This window comes from Siniperca chuatsi, linkage group LG14 (genome assembly GCF_020085105.1).
Source record: "Siniperca chuatsi isolate FFG_IHB_CAS linkage group LG14, ASM2008510v1, whole genome shotgun sequence".
Taxonomy (NCBI): domain Eukaryota; kingdom Metazoa; phylum Chordata; class Actinopteri; order Centrarchiformes; family Sinipercidae; genus Siniperca; species Siniperca chuatsi.
In genome coordinates, this window is record NC_058055.1 from 29,154,372 (window position 1) to 29,180,179 (window position 25,808).

Genomic DNA, 25,808 nt, shown 5'->3' on the forward strand with positions numbered 1-25,808 from the left:
TACGATGCAAACTAACGTTGCTGTTTTCTAAACCGGCACCATTTCCCTTCACTAATCACACACACTCCATCTTTGGCCCTAAACATAGCCGCACACACGGGGAGGAAACTCGAAGCTCCCGCTTCACATACTTTCTTGCTTTTGACTTGCCTCGTGTGTTCAGGCTGGTGCACGCCGACACGCTAACACACTCCCGTTGTTCTTTAGTTAAGTACATTTAGTTAGATTACCTCTTGTGTGTTTTGCTTTTGAATATACATGCTGGTCTATTTAATGTTGCACAAGAGTGAATGCTGCCAACCTCTACTCTTCAGAACCCTTCAACCTTTACTAGCTATTGATGGTCATCGTTTCCCCTTCTTTAAGGGTGGTGCCCCGAGGTGAATTTAATGCAAGTTCAATTCCATCATTTAATATAAATATTGATTATTTCTGAGTGCAATCACTCTGCTTCATCTTTTTGTACCAATTAATGTGTTAACTCTATATAATTTTAGCCTCTTTGAGGCTTATTAATTATCGTTGCATATTTTATTCTTTTAGCACCAGAAGCTTTCGGCTGGTCTTCAGGTTCGTACGGCAGCTCCTGAGGCTTCTGGTTACTTTACGTTTACTCTCCGCTGTTCATCACTTCATCAACGAGCTACTGAAGAGGGAAAATAAAGCTCTCCGAGCTAATGAGCTTACTAACAATCAGTTAGCAAACTCGTTGTTTTGTTAGCTTAGCTCAGTTGCTAATAGCGTATTAACAGCTGGTCCTCCTGTCTCCTAACCATTGGTCAACGGAGTGAATTATGGGTCAAAGGTCAAAACTTCATAACACTGTGATGTTTGTAAAGATTCAACTTTTTAACTGTTTTAAAAGAGAAATGTCTCCAGTAGATCCCGTAGAACCTTTTACACATTAAATATATAATAATAATAATAATAATACATAATTATAGTTATATAAGTTATAATTTACAAAACCTAAACTTTTCAACTAAATGTGGTTTTAACAGAATCGAGTAAATCAAAACATATTTGTCAATCCTGTTGGATGTCAAAACACGTGTTTTCTCGCACTCTTTGCAGTCAGACCAGCAGACAGTAGTGACCTGTTGTGTCTCAGAGACAGTGAGAGTTCTCAGACAGTCCTCCAAACACAGCACACATCCTGAAACACACAACAACAGGTGTGTCACAGCGTCATCCAATCAGCATGAAGGAAAATGTGAGACATTTACAGTTTAAGAGCTGTGTCTGTATTAGAAGTAAAATATATGTCCAAAATAAAAGCTTGTACAGGTGACAGAGGTGTGTCAAAGACTTTTAATTTGAAAGTCACACTATGTGGCCAAAAGTATGTGGACAGCATACACAGATATTTTAGACAACAAACCTCTACAACACCGAATCTATTAATAATGATGTCACTAAGAGATTAATGGACAGTAATATATTAAGATGTAATTAACGGATTCTCGGCACAGTTTAAGGGCTTTTTAAACACATTAATATATTTTAATCCTTTAATTTATTCAGTAATGAACCCCCAAAATTCTGGATGAACCCCTGAATCTGCACCTTCATTGAAATAAGGTCCTTTTACAAAAGGTACAAAACACTTTACAGGTGTACCTGAAAGGCATTTTGTACATTTCAAGGGGATTTTAATGTCTTAATAACCAGAAAACCCATTAAAACCTTCGGTGATTGAGTGGGTGTCCACATACTTTTGACCATATACTACATTATGTGTGAATGTTCAATCAGCTGTTATGTGAGTCTGACTGCAGATTTTCAGAATAAAAGTTTTATTAAGAAGACATCAAGGATTAAAGAGGAGGGTGTTTTGTGGCATTTCTGCCTTGATTGACAGATGTCTCAGCCAATCACAGTCAGCTGTGGTTTCTCTCCCTCCCTCTAATTAATAACATAATCAAATTACAGCTCACTCCGTAAATCAAAGGCTCGCTCGCACACACACACACACACACACACACGTAACGTACAGCAATCTGTCTGTCGTCATGTTTTAATTACTGTGTGTGTGTGTGTGTTCTCGTCTCTTTGAAGCATCTTAAGATGGTGAGTCAAATTACACACACACACAAGAATAGGAACTAATTGTGTGTGTGTGTGTGTGTGTGTCCTTGATTAAAAGAAAACAAAGCATTAACTGTCGAGACGAAGGAAAATTACAACACACACACACATCAGGTGTGTTCAGTAGTTTCTGTCACATGAGATTTAAGTCAAAATTACGACTCAAACTAAAGTGTTTGATAGATGTCTGAAAGTCGTTAACATGTCACACACACAGCAGCATTAACACACACACACACACACACACACACTCATATCACACGAGTCGCTGGTGTGTGTGTGTGTGTGTGTGTGTGTGTGTGTGTGTGTGTGTGTGTGTGTGTGTGTGTGTGTGTGTGTGTGTGTGTGTGTGTGTGTGTGCGTCTCAGCTGAGCAGTAATATCCGCTGAGGATCATCTAATATGTAAATGAGCGGAGCCCTGGGCGACACCCTCCTCATTAATATTCATGTTCTGCTCTAATGAGGCAGCAGCGGTCACCATGACAACCACCTGATCTGCCTCTAGAAGCTCTACAGACGCCGACGAGCGGCTGGTGGTTCTGCAGTACTGACAACATACAGTACTCACCACTCCTCTGTAACTTAGCAACAACAGCAGTACAGACAGACAGGTCCTTACCTACAGACAGGCAGGCAGACAGACAGACAGGCAGGCAGACAGGTCCTTACCTACAGAAGCACTGGGGTATCTCTCCGAGGCCGTAGACAGGAAACAGGAAGGGCGTGTTGCCGTAGCGACCCAGGCAGCGCAGAAAGTGACGCGTGGAGGCGAGGCCCTCCTCTGTGGGCGTGTCTTCTGTTACCATGGCAATGGAGTGAAGCAGGAAGTGCTGCAGGTTGTCACCAAGCTGCTGGTCGCACAGGAACTCCAAATATGGCCGACCGCTGTAGGCTGGAGGGAAGAGGAATAAAGGACTACATTACCCACAATGCCCAGAGAGGCTAGGTAGATTATGTGAAATGTAGGTGGATCTGAGTACTGATGATGTCAGCAGGTGTCTCACCCAGCTGCTCCTCCGTCTCCTCCACACAGGAAGTGAGGAAACGCATCAACTTCCTCTTTTCTACGACAGACAGCTGACGACTTGCAAACACATCCGCTCTGCTGCAGGGCACCTGAGAGACAGACAGGTCAACAGAGAGACAGACAGATCAACAGAGAGACAGACGGGTCAACAGAGAGACAGACGGGTCAACAGAGAGACAGACGGTTAACAGAGAGACAGACAGGTCCACAGAGAGACAGACGGGTTAACAGAGAGACAGACGGGTTAACAGAGAGACAGACAGGTCAACAGAGAGACAGACGGTTAACAGAGAGACAGACGGGTCAACAGAGAGACAGACAGATCAACAGAGAGACAGACAGGTCAACAGAGAGACAGACGGGTCAACAGAGAGACAGACAGGTCAACAGAGAGACAGACGGGTCAACAGAGAGACAGACAGATCAACACAGAGACAGACGGGTCAACAGAAAGACAAGTCATTAGAGGTCCACAGACAGGTAACACGGAGAGACAAACGGGTCAACAGAGAGACAGACAGGTGTAAACAGAGAGACAGACGGGTCAACAGAGAGACAGACAGGTAACATGGAGAGACAGACAGGTGAAGAGACAGACAGGTGAAGAGACAGACAGGTGTAAACAGAGAGACAGACAGGTGAAGAGACAGACAGGTGTAAACAGACAGACAGACAGGTGTAAACAGACAGACAGACAGGTGAACAGACAGACAGACAGACAGGTGTAAACAGAGAGACAGACAGGTGTAAACAGACAGACAGACAGACAGACAGACAGGTGTAAACAGACAGACAGACAGACAGGTGTAAACAGAGAGACAGACAGGTGTAAACAGACAGACAGACAGACAGACAGACAGACAGGTGTAAACAGACAGACAGACAGACAGACAGACAGACAGACATGTGTAAACAGAGAGACAGACAGGTGTAAACAGAGAGACAGACAGGTGTAAACAGACAGACAGACAGGTGTAAATAGAGAGACAGACAGGTGTAAACAGACAGACAGACAGGTGTAAACAGACAGACAGACAGACAGACAGGTGTAAACAGAGAGACAGACAGGTGTAAACAGACAGACAGACAGACAGACAGACAGGTGTAAACAGAGAGACAGACAGGTGTAAACAGAGAGACAGACAGGTGTAAACAGACAGACAGACAGGTGTAAATAGAGAGACAGACAGGTGTAAACAGACAGACAGACAGGTGTAAACAGACAGACAGACAGACAGGTGTAAACAGACAGACAGACAGGTGTAAACAGAGAGACAGACAGGTGTAAACAGACAGACAGACAGGTGTAAACAGAGGGATGGGTTGTACACACCTGTTCCACCTTTCCGTGACGATAGGTGAGAATCCTGGTGACGTTCTTGAACTCTGCATAGCGACTGACGTTTGATTTGATGAGCAGATCGACCAATGAGCCGCGAGAATACATGAGCTGGAAGAAGAAGAAGAAGTCAGCTGTTGATCGGCTGATGAAACAGTTTTACAACAACAATATAACGTTTATATAACGTAACGTAACTGTTTTATTACATTAGGTCACGTGACGCTCTGTTACCTTGGAGACCAGGTCGACGTTGAACCGGCGTCCCTCCTTCACCAGCTGAGCGTAGCTGATCTTCTTCTTGGTCGGCTCTGATTGGCTCTGAGCAGCAGAGGGGGTTGGCTGATCTGCCTCTGGCTCCTCCCCCTCTGTCTGGGAGGCCTGTGTGATTGGACGAAACACCTGTCTGTCATGCACGGGTACTGTAGATTACCCATCATTCAGAGCGGTGATCACTGCTGATTGGTTACGCTTCCTCACCTGCCGCCCCGCCTCTCCGTCTGCCGTCTGCTCCGCTCTCGCCTTCGCTTCTTCTTCTTTTGAATCTGGAATAAAAGAAAACTGATTTCTGATGTTTTCTCCTCCTGTGAATCCTGGATCCTGGACTGGATCCTGGATCCTGGACCCTGCAGACCTGGTGTCAGTTCAGAGAGTAAAGTCTGAATCATTTCCAGCTGATCTCCTTCAGCGAGGAAAACGCTGGGCGGCTCGTTGAAGCTTTGCGTCACCTCGCTTCAGAGCGGACACAACAGGTAAATCCTCGCATTCATGCGACTGATCAGCTGTAAGTGACCAAACTCAACTCGTTTATTATATTTAAGTGTTTCAGCGAAGAATCCATAATTGATCAGGATGTTTGATCAGAACCAAACCTGCAGATTCTGTCTCCGAAGTCTCTTTCGCAGCGTCTTCATCAGCTCCCGCTGCTTCTTCTTCTGTGGTGTTTGGAGGATCGGCGCTCTGAGCTTCCTCCTCCTCATCTTCCTCGCTAAGAACAACATTAATAACTTGGTGATTTCTGCGTCTCACGACTAAACGTCACTCATCAAAACAAAATGAATCATCATCAACGAGAGAGGCGAGGATCCTTTGATCTGAGGCTTTTAGTGTGAAACACCTGTGCTGGAAGTGTTCAGGTGAGTGACGGCAGCTTGACAGCGATTAAAAGAACCGCAGAAGAAGAGACGGCGTATAGTTGTACTGATGAATTAATAATAAATAAACATACTGAATTTATCAGACGACAGGTGAACATGGCGTTTGCACCACAGACTAACGGGGGGGGGGCACACCTCAGACAGGTGAACAGCTTCACCTGGATGAGGTGTTGCAGGTGAGCTGAATGTGTCCATATCTGGTCGATTACACCTCTTTTTATTGAACAACAGCATCGCTAATGAAGCTACGCTAACTCTGTGACAAACACACTTCCTTTCCTATAACTTTTTCACAATAAAAGCATCCTGTCCGGCCGCCAGTGGAAAGCTTTTAATGTGAAGCAGCAGCAGCTGAAACCAGCTCTGATCAGTGATCAATAACAGAAATCTGGGATTCAGGTTTACCTGGTGAAGCAGAACACCTGCACGTTACTGATGGAGGCGGAGTCTGCGTTTGACAGGTAGATCAGCTCCTCCCCTTCCTCCAAAAGGCTCGACCAATCCTGAACCTCCTCTGGCTGAGACTCCTCCTACCAGCGCACACACGCACACACACACACACACACACGCACACACACACAGGTTACTATCACCTGTACTCATACAACAAACTCTGTTAACCTGATTGATAACTCGATCAACCCTCGGTGAGCCCTCTGATCTAAATGCCGATCAATACTTCACTGACACCACCTTTTCTACTTCCTCCATCTTTCCCAGCATGCTCAGCAGCAGCCAATCAGAGTGCAGCGTTGTACTCACATGGTGCTGTTGTATCCAGGTGAGCAGGCCGGTGAAGGTGAAGCTGGCCCAGTTGGCTGCGTAATAACTCCTCCTGAAACACACAGTGAGCTCCACCTGTCAGGTGTTTCATCCGACTGCATACTGATATTAAATTAAATATATTATTGTTATTAATCACATCTGAGACTAAGGTTTTAATAACGTGATCGTAAAGTTAGTTTTCTGCCCTGCAGCTCGCTGACAGGTGCGTTTCAGGTCACATGACAGTAACAAGACGGAACAGGTGTTTCTACATCACCTGTCGACGTGAAGAACTCTCTGTCCCACTCTGGAGAAGGCGGCTGCCACCACCGACTCAGCAAGACCTGAACACATCGTCAATAACAATCAATAACAATCAATAACAGAAGGAGAGGACACGAGGACACGAGGACACGAGGACACGAGGACACGAGGAGACGAGGACACGAGGACACGAGAAGACGAGGACACGAGGAAACGAGGTGACGAGGAAACGAGGTGACGAGGACACGAGGAAACAAGGCAAAGAGGAGACGAGGCGAGGAGGACAAAAGGAGACGAGGACACGAGAAGACAAAGAAACAAGGAGACGAGGACACAAGACGAGGAGACGAGGCGACAAGGACACAAGGAGATGAGGAAATGAGGAGACGAGGACACGAGAAGATGAGGACAAAAGGAGACGAGGAGACAAAGAAACGAGGAGACGAGGCAACAAGGATACGAGGAGACAAGGACACGAGGAAACAAGGACAGGAGGACACAAGGAGACTAGGAGACGAGGCGAGGAGGACAAAAGGAGACGAGGACACGAGGAGACAAAGAAACGAGGAGACGAGGACACGAGAAGACGAGGACACAAGGAGATGAGGACACAAGACGAGAAGATGAGGAGACGAGGACACTAGAAGACGAGGAGACAAGGAGACGAGGACACAAGACTAGGAGACGAGGACATGAGAAGACAAGGAGACAAGGACAAAAGGAGACGAGGACATGAGAAGACGAGGGGACAAGAAGACGAGGACACAAGGAGATGAGGACACAAGACGAGGAGATGAGGAGACAAGGACACAAGGATACGAGGACACAAGAAGACGAGGAGACGAGGACACAAGGAGACGAGGAGACAAGGAGACGAGGACACAAGGAGACGAGGACACAAGGACACTAGGATACGAGGACACAAGAAGACGAGGACACAAGGAGATGAGGACACAAGACGAGGAGATGAGGAGACAAGGACACGAGGAGACGAGGACACTAGAAGACGAGGAGACAAGACTAGGAGACGAGGACATGAGAAGACGAGGAGACAAGAAGACGAGGAGACGAGGAGACAGGGAGACGACTGACAGGATAAAACCTAAATACACGGAAGTCTGTCCGATGCACACGAAACCTGGTTCGGAGACAAGGACAAAAGGAGACGAGGACACGAGGTGACGAGGACACGAGGAGGCGAGGCGAAGACGAGACGAGGACACGAGGAGACAAGGACACGAGGACACGAGGTGACGAGGCGACAAGGACACGAGGAGACGAGGACACGAGGCCACGAGGAGACGAGGACAAGAGGAGACGAGGAGACAAGGAGACGAGACAAAGAAACGAGGAGACGAGGCAACAAGGATACGAGGAAACAAGGACAGGAGGACACAAGGAGATGAGGAGACGAGCGAGGAGGACAAAAGGAGACGAGGACACGAGGAGGCAAAAAGCGAGAGAGCGAGGACACGAGAAGACGAGGACACAAGAAAAACGAGAGATGAGAGACAAGAACACGAGATCGAGGACACAAGAAAACGAGAGACGAGACACAAAACGAGAGAGCGAGACATGAACATGAAGAAGACGAGATCACGAGATACGAGACACTAGAAAACGAGAGAGCGAGACACAAGAGATGAGACACAAGAAGCGAGACACAAAACGAGAGCGAGACATGAAAAGACGAGAGCGAGACACTAGAAAACGAGAAGACGAGACACAAGAGATGAGGACACAAGAGACGAGAGACACAAAACGAGAGACGAAAGAGAAAAAAGCGACGAGACACAAAACGAGAGACGAGGACACGGGAAGACGAGGACACGAGAAGACGAGGACACAAGACGAGGAGACGAGGACATGAGAAGACGAGAAGACGAGGAGACGAGGACACGAGAAGACGAGGACACGAGAAGACGAGGACACAAGACGAGGACACGAGGAGACGAGGAGACAGGGAGACGACTGACAGGATAAGACAGCTCCTCTCTGTGAGAGGAGTGTCTGTCTCACACACAGTAACACGTGATATAGGCCACGCCCATTCAGGAGATCTGCAGAAGCTACGTCTGAACTCGTGGACTCGTACGATATTAGCGTTTGCACGATCGAGGGTCGCGACGAAGGGGGCGTGGCTTATCACAAACGTTTCACGCGTCAGCCGTTCAGATCCGCGGACGTGAGAAATGTGAGGAAATCGTTTAACGTCTAAATACGCGGAAGTCTGTGCGATGCACACGAAACCTGGTTCGGAGCTTCTCGCGCCCCCCCGCGGTCTTTGGACTGAACGCTTTCTAGTCTGTTAAGTTTTAAACAGATTCACGTGATTACGACCTTTTCTCACGGCAGGTGTAAAACCACAGGAAGGATGGCTGCGTCCCATGTTGGTGAGCAGGTTTCAGGGTCCCGGTGTCGCGGTCTACATGCTGGACCGGAACAGAGCCGCTGAGTGTGTTCACATGCGCACGAGTATCCAGGTCTCTGATCCTGGTTTCTGAAGGCGTGTGAGGTGTTCAGGAGTCACACAGGCGACCCGGATCCTGCTGAGATCTCTAAACAGGGACGTGAAGAACCCGGTTCAGTGATGACAGGTACGTCACGTGTCTCTGTTGCCATGACGAAGCCTAAACAGGATGTTGGTGTATGAACGTGTCCACTGACAGAAGGGACGTGTAGTTACAGACGTCTGAGAGTCAGCGTCAGATCAGATGCATTGTGGGTAACCTGGCAGTTTATTAACGCACGCGCGCAGGTGAGCTCACACAGCGTTGTTTCGTTCTGACAAGCTAACGAGCAGACAGGTGCTAACACGTTAGCCTCCAGTGTGCTAGAAACAACACCTGGTGAAGTGAGAGACAGGTCAAAGACTGACATCATAACAACATCACGTGACGTTCACATCACAGCATCTTTCGTTAGCCTGTTAGCATCAGGCTAAAGCTTCGAGCAGCACAGGAAACCAAACTGACGAAGCTAGCGTTAGCCGTGCGAACACCGCGGTTAGCTCCGGACATTAACAAACACCAGCAGCGCGCTGACGTTTGATATTTCCAGGAGCTAACACACCAGCCTGGCCGTTAGCTGCTAGCCGCTGTCATTTAAAATGAATTGGATGTTAGCCGCTAGCTAACGCCCAGGCTAACCCCAGCATCTGTCCCCGATCGGTCCGGTTTAAACCAGGATTTTGGGAGCTTTGGGGCCGAACACCCGCCAGACCGAACAGAGACACATTAAGACACATGATCCGGATCATAATATTTAATGAAAACCAGGTGTTTCTGTACCTGTGCCCAGAATGACGACGTCAAATTCAGACGGCAGATCCTCGGCAGCCATGTTGTTAGCAGGGAGACAGAGTCACGTGACAGGGACCGTTTTCCTCCTCTCACAATCACTGATCAATCAATCATAATGCATCACATATACATACATTTATTTTCAATCATTTTATGTCTTTTATTATTGTGTGTACGTCACAATAACTTAATGTCACAATAACACAAACATCAGAATACATCAAAATGACGGATAAAAAAGAAATATGTGTCACTGTAGTTAGATAGTTATAGTACAGGACAGAAGCCCCGCCCCCTGGTGACGGGCTGCAGTACAGGACAGAAGCCCCGCCCCCTGGTGACGGGCTGCAGTACAGGACAGAAGCCCCGCCCCCTGGTGACGGGCTGCAGTACAGGACAGAAGCCCCGCCCCCTGGTGACGGACTGCAGTACAGGACAGAAGCCCCGCCCCCTGGTGACGGGCTGCAGTACAGGACAGACTGCAGTACAGGACAGCCCCGCCCCTGGTGACGGGCTGCAGTACAGGTCAAGCCCCGCCCCCTGGTGACGGACTGCAGTACAGGACAGAAGCCCCGCCCCCTCCATGTTAGCGGACAAACCAAAACTCAAAGATGGTTTCTGTCAGTTCAGCTCGCTCTCATCACGCTGATGTTTGTTCAAGTGTTCGTTTTTCTCTTAAGTTTGGTTCTAATTCGTTATCTGATGCTATAAAAAGCGGATTTCACGTCATGATTGACAACTGAGGCCGGCTCGTGATTGGGTTGGTCGGGTGTGTGTGGGCGGGGCCTCGATACCGCGGCTCCACCCCCAATCACTGCTGCGCAGACTCTGGCTCCAAACGACGTCACCACTGCAAGATGGCTGCTCCCGTATCCGGATATTTTGGCTTCATTTAGTGCAGCGGCAGGAAGTGGCGACGCGGCGGCCATCTTTATACACAGACTGTGGTGTACATGAACTGTCGCGTAACGATCACTTCTACCTGTGTGGAATCAATAAAACTGAACTGAATTAAAGCTGCATGTGTAAGAAGTGAGGCTACTATCAATAGGGGGCAGCAGTCACATATCAGTTCATAACTACCGCTAACTGCCGTTAGCTAGTTAGCTCAGTTAGCTGTGCAGCTAAGTTAGCAGTCCTAGCACAGGAGCTTTGGACCGCCAGGAGAAGGAGGTTCAGCTCGCCGCTCGCACGCGCCTCCCAGCTGGACTCCCGGAGCCGTGCTATCGGACTCTCGCCTCGTGAAGAGGTATCGTGAGACGGGATGGCCGGAGCTAGCTGGTTAGCATGCTAACTTCAGTAGATATCTCTGCAGCGCAACACACAGATGTTTTTGACATTACGTCAGAACTGTTCTTCACATTCTGTCGATAATTTTAGTTTTAATAAAGTCTCGTCGTCTCACGTTGAACTGAATTTCTACTCGTCTTCAAAACTGCATTTTAATCACTGCCTCATGTTGGTTTCAGGTGTTTGTGAAACTGGACCAACAGTTTCAGGTAAAGTGGGAAACTTTACTGTGTAGTTTTACTGCTGTTTTCTCTACAGACACGTCTGTTAGCCCGTCTGTTAGCCCGTCTGTTAGCCCGTCTGTGAGCCCGTCTGTGTTCACATGCAGTCAGACTGTCCCGTCAGAGCAGCCGAACCAGCAGTCAGCAGCTCCTGTCTGCAGTGGACCCGTGGACGGACAGACAGCTGTCTCTGGATCACTGTGAGACTGAAGGAAACTTAGAAACAGCAGGATTCTCAGGCAGGTTCTGCAGCCGCTTTCTTCTCTGGCGTCTCAGCTGGTTTCTGGAGGTTTATTCTGGACGGACGTCAGAGACGATGATCGTCCTCTGGAAGTGCGAGTCTGAACGACTCGATGTGAGTTTCCTGTCTGAGAGTTCAGACCTGATGGAGTCACGACTCTGAGGAGGTCTCTGACTCAGATCCACCTCCTGCAGTATCGCTGCCTCCCCTTCAGCTCTCCGGCGCCCCCCTGAGGAGGCTTTAGTCTCTCTTTAGTCTCTGTCCTGCTGTCTGCTACAGACCAGGTCCTGTCGTGTCACCAGGGTCAACATGGCGTCCTGGACGAGGAGTTACATCACCGACGAGCTCGGAGAAGGTCTCCTCCCCCGGCGATGTTCAGCCTGCCTTCACGTCTGGGACGTCTCCCCCACAGACGCCATGACGACACTGAACGCATCGTCTCATAAATCGCCAATAAGTCGTTTGAAGGAGCGATCAGATTCTGATCAGACGACGTTTGATTACTGTCTGATCATTGAGACGACGACTTCTTCTTCTGTGGTGCTTCTGCCACTGCCAAGTCCTACACACACACACACACAGTTACACACACACACACACACACACACACACAGTTACACACTCACACACACACACACACACACACAGTTACACACTCACACACACACACACACACACACAGTTACACACTCACACACACACACACACACACACACACACACACACACACACACACACAGTTACACACTCACACACTCACACACACACACTCACACACTCACACACACACACACAGAGAAACACACACACACACACACACACACACACACACAGAGAACACACACACACACACACACAGTTACACACACACAGTTACACACACTCACTGAGTGATATTCAGCCAAATCACAGACTGTTTCTTCTTCATTCATCTTAAAAAGACCAGATGGTTAAAAATACGCTCTCCTCCTCCTCCTCCTCTCCTCCTCCTCTCCTCTCCTCTCCTCTCTCTCCTCTCCTCCTCCCTCCTCCTCTCCTCCTCTCCCTCCTCCTCCTCCTCTCCTCCTCCTCCTCTCCTCTCCTCGTCTCTCCTCCTCCTCCTCCTCTCCTCCTCTCCTCCTCCTCCTCCTCCTCCTCTCCTCCTCCTCCTCCTCCTCTCCTCCTCTCCTCCTCCTCCTCCTCCTCCTCCTCCTCTCCTCTCCTCCTCCTCCTCTCCTCCTCCTCTCCTCCTCTCCTCCTCCTCCTCCTCTCCTCCTCTCTCCTCCTCGTCTCCTCCTCTCTCCTCCTCTCCTCCTCCTCTCCTCCTCTCCTCCTCCTCCTCTCCTCCTCCTCCTCCTCCTCCTCCTCCTCCTCTCCTCTCTCCTCCTCCTCCTCTCCTCCTCCTCCTCCTCCTCCTCCTCCTCCTCCTCCTCCTCCTCTCCTCCTCCTCCTCCTCCTCCTCTCCTCCTCCTCTCCTCCTCCTCCTCCTCCTCCTCCTCCTCCTCCTCCTCCTCTCTCCTCCTCCTCCTCCTCCTCCTCCTCTCTCCTCTCCTCCTCCTCCTCCTCCTCCTCCTCCTCCTCCTCCTCCTCCTCCTCCTCCTCTCTCCTCCTCCTCTCCTCCTCTCCTCCTCCTCTCTCTCCTCCTCTCCTCTCTCCTCCTCCTCTCCTCCTCTCCTCCTCCTCTCCTCCTCTCTCCTCCTCTCCTCCTCCTCCTCTCCTCCTCGTCTCCTCCTCTCCTCCTCCTCTCCTCCTCTCCTCCTCCTCCTCCTCCTCCTCCTCCTCCTCCTCCTCCTCCTCCTCCTCCTCTCCTCCTCCTCCTCCTCCTCCTCCTCCTCTCCCTCCTCCTCTCCTCGTCTCCTCGTCCTCCCTCCTCTCCTCCTCCTCCTCTCCTCCTCCTCCTCCTCCTCCTCCTCCTCCTCTCCTCCTCCTCCTCCTCCTCCTCCTCCTCCTCCTCCTCCCTCCTCCTCCTCCTCCTCTCTCCTCTCCTCCTCCTCCTCCTCCTCCTCCTCTCCTCCTCCTCTCCTCCTCTGTCTCCTCGTCTCCTCCTCCTCCTCCTCCTCCTCCTCCTCCTCCTCCTCCTCCTCCTCCTCCTCCTCCTCCTCCTCCTCCTCCTCCTCCTCCTCCTCCTCCTCCTCCTCCTCTCCTCCTCCTCCTCTCTCCTCCTCTCCTCCTCCTCTCCTCCTCCTCCTCTCCTCCTCCTCTCCTCTCTCCTCTCTCCTCTCCCTCCTCCTCCTCCTCCTCCTCTCTCCTCTCCTCCTCCTCTCCTCCTCCTCCTCTCCTCTCCTCCTCCTCCTCTCCTCCTCCTCCTCTCTCCTCCTCGTCTCCTTGTCTCCTCGTCTCCTCCTCCTCTCCTCCTCTCCTCCTCCTCTCCTCCTCCTCCTCCTCCCTCCTCCTCCTCCTCCTCCTCTCCTCCTCCTCCCTCCTCCTCCTCTCCTCCTCCTCTCCTCCTCCTCCTCTCTCTGCTCCTCCTCCTCCTCTCCTCCTCCTCCTCTCTCCTCCTCCTCCTCCCCTCCTCCTCCTCCTCTCCTCCTCTCTGCTCCTCCTCCTCTCCTCCTCCTCTCCTCCTCTCCTCCTCCTCCTCTCTCCTCCTTGTCTCCTCCTCTCTGCTCCTCCTCTCTCCTCCTCCTCCTCCTCCTCCTCCTCCTCCTCCTCCTCCTCCTCCTCCTCCTCCTCCTCCTCTCCTCCTCTCCTCCTCCTTGTCTCCTCCTCTCTGCTCCTCCTCTCCTCCTCCTCTCTCCTCCTCTCCTCTCCTCCTCCTCCTCTCCTCCTTGTCTCCTCCTCTCCTCCTTGTCTCCTCCTCTCCTCCTCTCCTCCTCCTCCTCTCCTCCTCCTCTCCTCCTCCTCCTCCTCCTCCTCCTCTACCCCTTTTGTGGACGGAATAATTCTGTAAAACTACATCAGGCTTCAGTCAACCTGCTGCCTCACCTGGTCACCTGGTCACCTGATCACCTGGTCACCTGATCACCTGGTCACCTGGTCACCTGAAGAGGAAGTAACCAGGTAGCATTAAATCCGTCAGTAATCGATTACACGTTCACAGTAATTGATCCCAACAGGATGCAGCCGGCGCTCTGCTGGCTGAAAACGTTTGAAGAGCGTTGAAAAGAAGAAGAAAGCGTTCTTCCGTTGAATCTTTCCCGGCGGCTCTTCTGTTCCGGACATTAAACGGCCTTTTGTAGCTCGTTAGCGCGAGGTGTTAACGAGCGCTGTGTGCTGATAGGACGGCTGTGATCGGCTGCCAAAACGTTTCCCGCTCGTTTCCCGACCGCAGAGAAACCTCCAGAGACGCCGAGAGCGGGACAACAACCCTGAAACAACGCCGTGGAGTCTGGTTCGCTACACTTTCCTGAGCAGATATTATTAATCTGTCTGATCAGAAGAGCTCCGTGCTGATTGGCTCAGTGAGTAAAACGTTAGCTGATAGCTAATCAATATCAGGATTAGGATCGGTATTAGTACCAGTATTCAAGAATCAAGGTCAATGATTAGGGTTAGGACGAGTATCATTGTCAGTATTAGGATCAATAATAGTGTCAGGATGAGTATCATTACCATGATCCGGATCAGATTAGGATCAGGAGCCAGATCAGTACCAGGATCAGGATCAGGATAAGTACTAGAATTAGAGATAAGGATCGGAATAAGGATCATTATCAGGATACATTATCATTGTCAGTATAAGGATCAATATTTGTGACAGGGAATCAATATCATCTGGGAACCATTACCAAGAACAGTATCAGGATCAGAATCAGGATCAGAATCAGGATCGGGATCAGGATCGGGATCAGGATCAGGATCAGGATCAGAATCAGGATCAGGATCAGAATCAGGATCAGGATCAGAATCGGGATCAGGATCAGGATCGGGTATTTCTAAGCTATTAAATTATCGACACTGATTAACCCAAAATTGATTAATCATTGACGGAGTACGCAGACAAGAGAGAGACGCTCGGAGACATTGGCTGACATCACTTCCTGTTTATTATATAGCGTCCGCCATCTTATCTGAGCGTGTAAATGCATAAAAGTAGAGTCCAACATGCTTCCTGCTAACAATCCCACAATGCACTGCGTCTCGTAGACGGGAACAGCCGTCAGTCTGTGATTTACGTGCGTTTGGAGCGAATAAATTAGGCTACAGCGTAGTTTCGTCAGCAGTTGGCGGCAAACGCCACGTTACGCATGGCTGTAATAAAGAGAGTAGAAGAAGTAGAGCTCGCGAACCGGAAACAAAACCAGTTGTTTGCCAACCGCCAATAAACCTCAAAGAGAAGAAGAGAGAGGAATAGTCCGGCGTCCTCGTCGTCCGCCCGGCCGTGTTTACGTCATGGGAACATCCGCGAAGGCGTTCTTCTTCAGGAAGTGTTTCCGTCTCCCGCTAAACGCGAAAACCAACTCAAGCGAGCGGGAAAAGTTTTTTGCGAAATTGAGGATTTTTCTTTTTGCCGTTTCCGTCGACGTGTTCGAGTGCGATACCTCAGAACTCGCCGCTGCTGTCGGCTGGATTTCCTGCTCCGCGACCTCCGCGACCTCCGTGACCTCCGCGACGTCGACCCGCGACCCAGAAACCTTTTCGACAGCGACGCGTTGCCGTTTAGCTTTTTCTGTAAACGATTACAGGTTTTCCTTCCTGCAGTTTGACCTTCGTTCAGCTTCTCGCTGCGTGCTCGCCGTTTTCATAGCGTCCACATGCATCATACGGACGTGACGGCGTTCAGGTATTTTCTGCTGACATTTAATCTGCTCTGTAAAGGTTAATTCGATGCTTTTAATTTGAAACTCAGCTGATGTATGAGGAGGAGGCTCAGTCTCTCTTCTGTTCTGTGATTAAAAAATATGAATTTATTATCTGCCCTGGAAAACAGCGGGCCAGATCACTGATGATCAATAACACGATTAATAAACTAGCAGGATGAGACGAACGGCAGTAACATATGAATTAAATGAGATAAAATAAATATTATTAGTTATAAAATAAATAAAATGGATTTTAAAATGATGGGAAATTTAATTAAATAGTAAATCAATTCATGTCAAAAGCTGTCATAAATTATAATCAATGGGAGTTAAAGCAGTTGAAGTGTCAGTTGAAGTTGAAGCACAGAAAAGATTTGAAGTGTAAGAGCTGAAGGCAGTGGAAGCGTCCGTTTGTATGTAAACACTGAAAGTAGTCGAAGAGTAAGCCAAAAGGTCAAATTCAAGGCAAGTTAATGTCGAGGCCACGAAAAGCAGCTGAGTCAGTCAACTGGTGTGTAGAGGCTGAAAGCAGTTGAAGTGTCAGTTGAACAGACATGAAAGCACCAGGTGCGATGGCATCACATTTCGATGCTACGCTATTATTTCGGCCAACAACAAAACGGTAAACTGCATTTTCACGATATTCATGAAACTTTGCTGAAATACTGCAGTCGGAGCTGAATAACTTACTCGGGTTTTAATCCACCTCCAGTCCTTTCACTGGTGTTTGCTTTCATTTCATTTCCCTGTTTTGTTTTATTCCAAAATCAGTTGTCAATCATTCACCTGTCAAATTCCCAGTCCAGAAGCCCCGCCCCTGGCCGCGCCCCCACAGCCAATAAGAGGCCTGTCCGCGTGGACCCTGCGTGTGATTGGCTGGATTGTGATTGGCTCCGTCTGGGACAGAGAGGTGGAGAGAGAGGTGGAGCACAGAGAAGAGGAGCAGAGAGAGGAGGACGGCAGGAGAACCACAGATGAAAGGAGAACCAACAGAAGAGAAGAGAAATTTAAACTCCCTCTTCTTCTTCTCTGTTTTCTGCTCTAACATGGCGGGCTCCATCACCACCCCTCTGTCCCGGACCTCCACCCCGCCCACCGACCCTCTCTTCCACTCCGACCCGCCCTACAGCGCTCCCAACCCGGCCAGCTCCCCGCGCCTCCCCGCCGCTCACCTGGCCGGAGCCTTCCTGAGCGGCGGGAGCGGCAGAGTCCCGGTGAGTGTTAACGGGACGAGCGGCGGCGGGGGCGGCGCTGCTCCTTCACACACCGAGTGTAAGATGGTGGAAGTTCACGGCGTGAAGGTTGCGTCGTTCACGGTGAACGGCGTGGAGCTGATCTGCCTGCCGCAGGTGTTTGAGCTGTTCCTGAAGCACCTGGTGGGCGGACTGCACACCGTCTACACCAAGCTGAAGCGGCTGGACATCAGCCCGGTGGTCTGCACCGTGGAGCAGGTGCGCGTCCTGCGGGGGCTCGGCGCCATCCAGCCCGGAGTCAACCGCTGCAAGCTCATCACCAGGGCCGACTTCGAGACGCTGTACCGGGACTGCACCAACGCCAGGTGGGCCGCGACACGCGGAGCAGAAAGTTTACATTCGTTTCTTAAAGTGGAGTCAGATAGTTCAGCAACGTTAGAAACAACAACATTAATGCAGCATTAATATTCAGACACATCCAGCTTTATATATCAATAATAAACACATTTAAACAGAAAAGCATTTAATGTTTAATTATTATTGAATTATTGACAAACCTTCAAACACTGAAATGAGCCTATAAATATAAATACAGGACATGTTTTTCATTGATCCTGTATAAACTCCCAGTTAAACCACAGAAGAAAAGACCTCCTGTGATGGTGATCGATCTGTTTGCTTTATTGTCTACAGTCCTGATCAGTCGATCAACACATAATGAATCAGTAACAAATCTGATGATCAATACTCGATTTTCCCGCTCTTTTGTCTCTCCATCAGATAAAAACAGACTTCATTGATCTCTGAAGGTAAATTCACATGTTCACAGAGACAAACTGAGAAAAACACAAAGAAATAAAATCAAATAAAGAGAGAGAAATGAGAGAGGTGACATAAAAGTCTATATATATATATATATATATGTATATATATATATATATATATATATATATATATATGTATATATATATATATATATATATATATATATATATATATATATATATATATATATATATATATATATATATATATATATATATATATATATATATATATATATATATATATATATATATATATATATATATATATATATATATATATATATATATATATATATATATATATATATATATATATATATATATATATATATATATATATATATATATATATATATATATATATATATATATATATATGTGTATATATATATATGTATATGTGTGTGTGTGTATAAGTATATAGGTATTTGTGTATATATACAGGTGTGGATAATAAGTACAGTAAGTACAGAATACATAATAATACAATAAAGTATATAATGTGATATATACGCAGTATTTCATCACAAAATTAAAAAATGTGGAGATTTTCTACTTTTCTCAGTTTTATATAATCGTCAGGCTCCAACTAACAATTACCTTCATCATTGATCACTCTGCTGATTATGTTCTCCATTAATCGTTCGGTCTAAAAAGTGTCAGGAAATAGTGGAAATGTGTGCAGGTGTTGCGTATTTGTGCGTGAACAATGACTGAAACGATGAATCGATTATCACAATATTTGCTTACTAGTTGTATTTCAGTCGACATTAAAGTCTGACCTCCGTCTAACCGCTCATTTATTTTCTAGCAACAATAAACTCTGACATGTGATCAATCAGTAACATCCTCATCAGGTTTAATGGCTCGTTTACTCACAGCCACTTAATATCGTCTAATAATTCATTCATTCATTTCTCCCACAGTTTACCTGCTCAGCAGATGACAAAATGAAAATATACAACAATGAATTATTTCCTCAGAAGTTATCTTCCCAACAGGCTTAGGATCTGTTTAAATAAAAATATGAATTATTATTAATGTGAACATGTTTGTGTCTCTAAATTAATATTATATGTGTCAGTATCACTGAGGCTTTCCGTCTCGTCTGTTTACTGTTGAAACATTATTCCTCCTGTTTGATGCTAATCATTTTTAAAGGCTGGAAGAGACAAAATTATTCTGTCATTCACAAATTAAAAAGCAAAGATCACAGAAAAATCTAACTATATATATATATATATATATATATATATATATATATATATATATATATATATATAAAAATATTTACATGTAACATGTTTCTCGATCAATCGATTAGTCATTAATCTATAAAACAGAGTCAGCGCTCTGTGGAGTTAAACATGGGAACAGCGTTCGGCTGCAGTTATTTTCATTATCAGTTAATCTGCTGATTATTAATAGTTTGGTCCTAAAACGTCATAAAGGAGTGAGAAACAAACTCTGAGCTCTCATCATTTTCATTAGCAATTAATCCAGCTATTATTTCCTCGATTAATTGATTAATTAGCTAAACGTGATCCAGAGATGTAAAACACAAACTGACAGCGGAGAATATTTGATGTTTTTGCCAGAAAAATGACTAACATGATTAATTAATTAACAAAGTAGTTGCTGATTAATTTCCCATCGACTGATTAATCGTTTCAGCTCTACGACAACAGAAGAGAATTGATAAAATATATAATATAAATATGAAATATAATCAGGACTTGAAGTTATTATTAGAAACCTCACGATGGAAACATGAAACAGAAAACAGAAAAATAATAATTAAACTCTTAGTGTGTGTGTCTGTGTGTGTGTGTGTGTGTGTGTGTGTGTGTACCTCAGGCTTTGCTGCTGGCAACATGTATGTCCATATGGCTGGCACACACACACACACACACACACACACACACACACACACACACACACACACACACACACACACTCTTCAGTATAAATGTGTCGTCTGTTATTTTCTGTAAACTGACTCACCTGTGAAGTTATGACCCCAGTACCTGGTCACCCGTCGTGTTTCTGAGAATATTGATAAAGTTTTTTTTGAAAAACAAGACGTTTAAAACAGCTTTTAAAACACTCAACACAGTAAAACTCTACTGTGATTGGCTCATTGCGGCTTGTGGAATGTGGGACGGATACACGATACACCAGCACCGCCCTCACCACCCGCACCGCCCGCACCGCCAGCACCGCCCGCACCACCCTCACCACCAGCACCGCCCGCACCGCCCTCACCACCAGCACCGCCCGCACCGCCAGCACCGCCCGCACCACCCTCACCACCAGCACCGCCCGCACCGCCCTCACCACCAGCACCACCCGCACCACCAGCACCGCCCGCACCACCAGCACCGCCCGCACCGCCAGCACCGCCCGCACCACCCTCACCGCCCGCACCGCCCTCACCACCCGCACCGCCCACACCGCCCGCACCGCCTCACCGCCCGCACCACCCTCACCACCAGCACCGCCCGCACCGCCCTCACCACCAGCACCGCCCGCACCACCAGCACTGCCCGCACTGCCCTCACCACCTGCACCGCCCACACCGCCCTCACCGCCCTCACCACCCGCACCGCCCTCACCGCCCGCACCACCAGCACCGCCCGCACCGCCCGCACCGCTCTTTATGTAAACAAGATTACTGAACAGTATTTATAACATTAACTGTAGTAAAACAGTAAGGTAGAACCAGGGAACGTGTTGCTCTCAGGAGGATTCTGGCTAGAAGGAGCACCTGGACTCTACAGCTGCAGAGCCTCTATCCTCAACCTGCATGAGTAACTAGTAGAAATTAGTGTATTACTATAATATTAGAACATTAAATAAAAAGTATGTTAATATAATAGAATGTCAGTATAATATTAATATATTAAATATATAATGTAAGTATATTCATTATAATTTTATATAATAGTTTACTGTATACCACTAGTATAATATTAATTCCAGCAGTTTGAGAAATACACAACCAGCATTTATAATTTTTGGATGTGGGCTGGTGCATAATCAAAGTGACCTGACGACGCATCTCTCGCTCTTGTTTTTGTATAATGGGCTACTCAAGCGGCCCGCAGATCGACCGGCCCACCGGGATTTCTCCCGGATGCCTGCCGACTATGTTTTGAAAGATTAGCAGCGGGGGGGAAAGATTACGGTAGATTGTAATCTTTACTCGCATACTACTGGTTGGAAGTCGAGTTTTGGTTGGTTGGTAGTGGTGCTCTGGTTGGCTGGTTGGTAGTCGTGTACTGGTTGGTTGTTGGTAGTTGTGTTCTGGTTGGTTGGTTGGAAGTGGTGTTCTGGTTGGTTGGTAGTGGTGCTCTGGTTGGCTGGTTGGTAGTCTTGTACTGGTTGGTTGTTGGTAGTTGTGTTCTGGTTGGTTGGTTGGTTGGAAGTCGAGTTTTGGTTGGTTGGTTGGAAGTGGTGTTCTGGTTGGTTGGTAGTTGTGTTCTGGTTGGTTGGTTGGAAGTCGAGTTTTGGTTGGTTGGTTGGTAGTCGTGTTCTGGTTGGTTGGTAGTCGTGTTCTGGTTGCTTGGTTGGAAGTCGAGTTTTGGTTGGTTGGTTGGTTGGTTGGAAGTGGTGTTCTGGTTGGTTGGTTGGTAGTTGTGTTCTGGTTGGTTGGTAGTCGTGTTCTGGTTGGTTGGTTGGAAGTGGTGTTCTGGTTGGTTGGTAGTGGTGCTCTGGTTGGCTGGTTGGTAGTCGTGTACTGGTTGGTTGTTGGTAGTTGTGTTCTGGTTGGTTGGTTGGAAGTCGAGTTTTGGTTGGTTGGTTGGAAGTGGTGTTCTGGTTGGTTGGTAGTTGTGTTCTGGTTGGTTGGTTGGAAGTCGAGATTTGGTTGGTTGGTTGGTTGGAAGTGGTGTTCTGGTTGGTTGGTAGTCGTGTTCTGGTTGGTTGGTTGGAAGTGGTGTTCTGGCTGGTAGTTGTGTTCTGGTTGGTTGGTTGGTTGGTTGGTAGTGGTGTTCTCGTTGGTTGGTAGTCGTGTTCTGGTTGGTTGGTTGGTTGGTTGGTAGTGGTGTACTGGTTGGTTGGTTGGAAGTGGTGTTCTGGTTGGTTGGTAGTCGTGTTCTGGTTGGTTGGTTGGTTGGTTGGTAGTCGTGTTCTGGTTGGTTGGTTGGTTGGTAGTGGTGTACTGGTTGGTTGGTTGGAAGTGGTGTTCTGGTTGGTTGGTAGTCGTGTTCTGGTTGGTTGGTTGGTTGGTTGGTAGTGGTGTTCTGGTTGGTTGGTTGGTAGTTGTGTTCTGGTTGGTTGGTAGTCGTGTTCTGGTTGGTTGGTTGGAAGTCGAGTTTTGGTTGGTTGGTTGGAAGTGGTGTTCTGGTTGGTTGGTAGTTGTGTTCTGGTTGGTTGGTTGGAAGTCGAGATTTGGTTGGTTGGTTGGAAGTGGTGTTCTGGTTGGTTGGTAGTCGTGTTCTGGTTGGTTGGTTGGAAGTGGTGTTCTGGTTGGTAGTTGTGTTCTGGTTGGTTGGTTGGTTGGTTGGTAGTGGTGTTCTCGTTGGTTGGTAGTCGTGTTCTGGTTGGTTGGTTGGTTGGTAGTGGTGTACTGGTTGGTTGGTTGGAAGTGGTGTTCTGGTTGGTAGTTGTGTTCTGGTTGGTTGGTTGGTTGGTAGTGGTGTTCTGGTTGGTTGGTTGGTTGGTAGTGGTGTACTGGTTGGTTGGTTGGAAGTGGTGTTCTGGTTGGTAGTTGTGTTCTGGTTGGTTGGTTGGTTGGTAGTGGTGTTCTGGTTGGTTGGTTGGTTGGTAGTTGTGTTCTGGTTGGTTGGTTGGTAGTTGTGTTCTGGTTGGTTGGTTGGTTGGTTGGTAGTGGTGTTCTGGTTGGCAGTTGTGTTCTGGTTGGTTGGTTGGTAGTGGTGTTCTGGTTGGTTGGTAGTTAGTTAGTTAGTTAGTTAGTTAGTTAGTTAGTTAGTTAAGTAAAATATTGTGAGAATTTGGTCCTAAATTTGTGACAGTACTTTGCTACAGCCTGTTTTTGGTCTCTAAATCATCCGTCGGTGGCAAAAACAGCCTGCATTTTTATTATTTAATTTTATAATTAAAACTCACCTGCTGAGTCGTGGTACATTAACGCACCTGACCTGTGCTTCCTGTTTTAGACGTCACAGGTTGGAGAATTTAAAGCAAAAATCTTCTGAAAACATGAATATCACCAAAACTGGAGATACAAGGTTTTACAGTACAGAAACAAGACATCACATGTAGCTTCTGATTGGTCCGAGGAGAGTCACATGATGCTCATCTCGACACACACACACACACACTCTGTCACTTGAAATGAATGTTTGTGTCGCCTGCAGGTGTGTATTAACTGTGTGTGTGATTAATCACATTTAGGTAGATTACTTCTGAATGTGGATCAATGTTTTTTCTCATATGATCAAATTATGTAAATGAGCCTCAACTAATTATGGAATTAACAAAGAGGCTGTGTGTGTGTGTGTGTGTGTGTGTGTGTGTGTGTGATACAAGTGTAAAATGAGGACTGACAGTGAGGAAGTCTTAGCTTTAATGTGAACAGGCTGTTTGTGTTAATCAGCTTTAATCTCCTGATTCTTATTAAACTGATGATGTTAAATGTGTGTGTGTGTGTGTGTGTGTGTGTGTGTGTGTGAGATGTTGTAGAAATATAAATGCTGCAACATCATGATTCACAACATGCTGTAAGATACTGTCAGACTGACACGAGGAAGGAAAGAAAGTAGAGTTCATTGAAAAAAGTGAGAGTTTAAGAGATAAAAACAGAAAATGGTTTATACTTGTGAGGACCTCATCATTCCCGAGCCCCGACCCTCCAACAAGCTCCCTGGGCCCCCGACCCCCAAACCTGAGTGTACTGCTAACGCTGAAACTAAGGCTGAACCATTGAATAGACCTTTGAAACAGTCAAGATCAGACTGAAAGTCCTCATAATGCAGACATGTCCTCACAATGCAGACATGTCCTCACAATGCGGACATGTCCTCGTAATTCAGACATGTCCTCGTAATGCGGACATGTCCTCGTAATTCGGACATGTCCTCACAATTCGGACATGTCCTCACAATGCGGACATGTCCTCGTAATTCGGACATGTCCTCGTCATTCAGACATGTCCTCACAATTCGGACATATCCTCACAATGCGGACATGTCCTCACAATGCGGACATGTCCTCGTAATTCGGACATGTCCTCACAATGCGGACATGTCCTCGTAATTCAGACATGTCTCTCAATGCGGACATGTCCTCGTAATTCGGACATGTCCTCAATTCGGACATGTCCTCACAATGCGGACATGTCCTCGTAATTCGGACATGTCCTCGTAATTCAGACATGTCCTCACAATTCGGACATATCCTCACAATGCGGACATGTCCTCACAATGCGGACATGTCTTCACAATGCAGGCATGTCCTCACAATGCGGGCATCTCAAACAGAGATAGAGGTACAGCACACACACTCAGCTGTATGTCAGTGACTCTGAAGCTCTGCAGTAAATCAGACGTTGTCGAGGGCAACCGTATTGTCTTCACAATTTATTGGTGTGTGTGTGGTTGACCTTGTCTTAGGCAACAGGATTAACAGCGTATCAGGAGGCGTTTCAGTTGTCCGTCTCTCAGATACGTTTTTATTTTAATCACACCAGCTGTTTACGCAGGAAGAGTAGCGTCTTGCGTGTCACTTGCACGTAAACGCGACCTGAAGCGTATTTTTCCACTTTCGGTCTATTTTCTTCCGTTTTATGTGCGTAACTTCAGTGATTGTGTAACTTCCCAGAGCTCAAATTGACGTCTTTAAATTACTTATTTTATCCATAAAAAAAAGTGTGTTTTATTTTGAAATAAATCAGAACACGTCAGAGGAGCAACACACACACACACACACACACATATACACATGTGATCAAACTGAATACACACATTTCTTATACTGTCGTCTGAGCACAAACACACATACAAAACAAACAGAGAATACTTAGTGAAGTAAATAAACTCCATCCGCTCCATCACACATCATATCGCATCATATAGATCACGCACACACACACACACACACACGTTTGTGTTGCTGACGGTGTGTTCAAGTTCAAATTATTAACGATCTTTCATTAACATTTGATTTGGTTCATTTAACTGGTTTTACTGGTTTAAACTGTGTTCAATGTTTCTGAAAACTCTTACAGTTTGTTCACCTGAGTGTGTGTGTGTGTGCGTGTGTGTGTGTGTGTGTGTGTGTGTGTGTGTGTGTGTGTGTGTGTGTGTGTGTTTGTGTCCGCTACATAAAGGACATTTTGTCCCAATTTAATTAAGTGTGGAACCCCCCCCCCCCCAACACACACACCCACATTACTGAGGAATTTAATTTA

The 25,808-nt window shown here is 47.2% G+C and overlaps 2 protein-coding genes across 5 annotated transcripts in view; one reads left to right on the plus strand and one right to left on the minus strand.

Moving 5' to 3' along the window:
- Nucleotides 1-10,081, minus strand: part of chm (CHM Rab escort protein) — a 28,439-nt gene extending 18,358 nt beyond the window's left edge. The window contains exons 1-11 of the mRNA XM_044223620.1: nt 9,932-10,081; nt 6,655-6,721; nt 6,375-6,447; nt 6,018-6,142; nt 5,328-5,443; nt 4,936-5,000; nt 4,690-4,836; nt 4,450-4,566; nt 3,094-3,205; nt 2,759-2,981; nt 1,116-1,156 (exon numbers count right to left, since the gene is read on the minus strand). Coding sequence (XP_044079555.1) covers nt 1,116-1,156; nt 2,759-2,981; nt 3,094-3,205; nt 4,450-4,566; nt 4,690-4,836; nt 4,936-5,000; nt 5,328-5,443; nt 6,018-6,142; nt 6,375-6,447; nt 6,655-6,721; nt 9,932-9,983 — 1,138 coding nt within the window. The 5' untranslated portion in view covers nt 9,984-10,081. The remainder of the gene's footprint in view (nt 1-1,115; nt 1,157-2,758; nt 2,982-3,093; nt 3,206-4,449; nt 4,567-4,689; nt 4,837-4,935; nt 5,001-5,327; nt 5,444-6,017; nt 6,143-6,374; nt 6,448-6,654; nt 6,722-9,931) is intronic.
- Nucleotides 8,753-25,808, plus strand: part of dacha (dachshund a) — a 41,584-nt gene continuing 24,528 nt past the window's right edge. The window contains exons 1-2 of one of the 4 annotated variants that reach the window (XM_044222527.1): nt 8,753-9,399; nt 17,218-17,974. In XM_044222527.1, coding sequence (XP_044078462.1) covers nt 17,391-17,974 — 584 coding nt within the window. In that variant the 5' untranslated portion in view covers nt 8,753-9,399; nt 17,218-17,390. Of the gene's footprint in view, nt 9,400-16,847; nt 17,975-25,808 lie in introns of those variants that run through there. The other 3 variants (XM_044222528.1, XM_044222525.1, XM_044222526.1) reach the window with 3 other exon arrangements.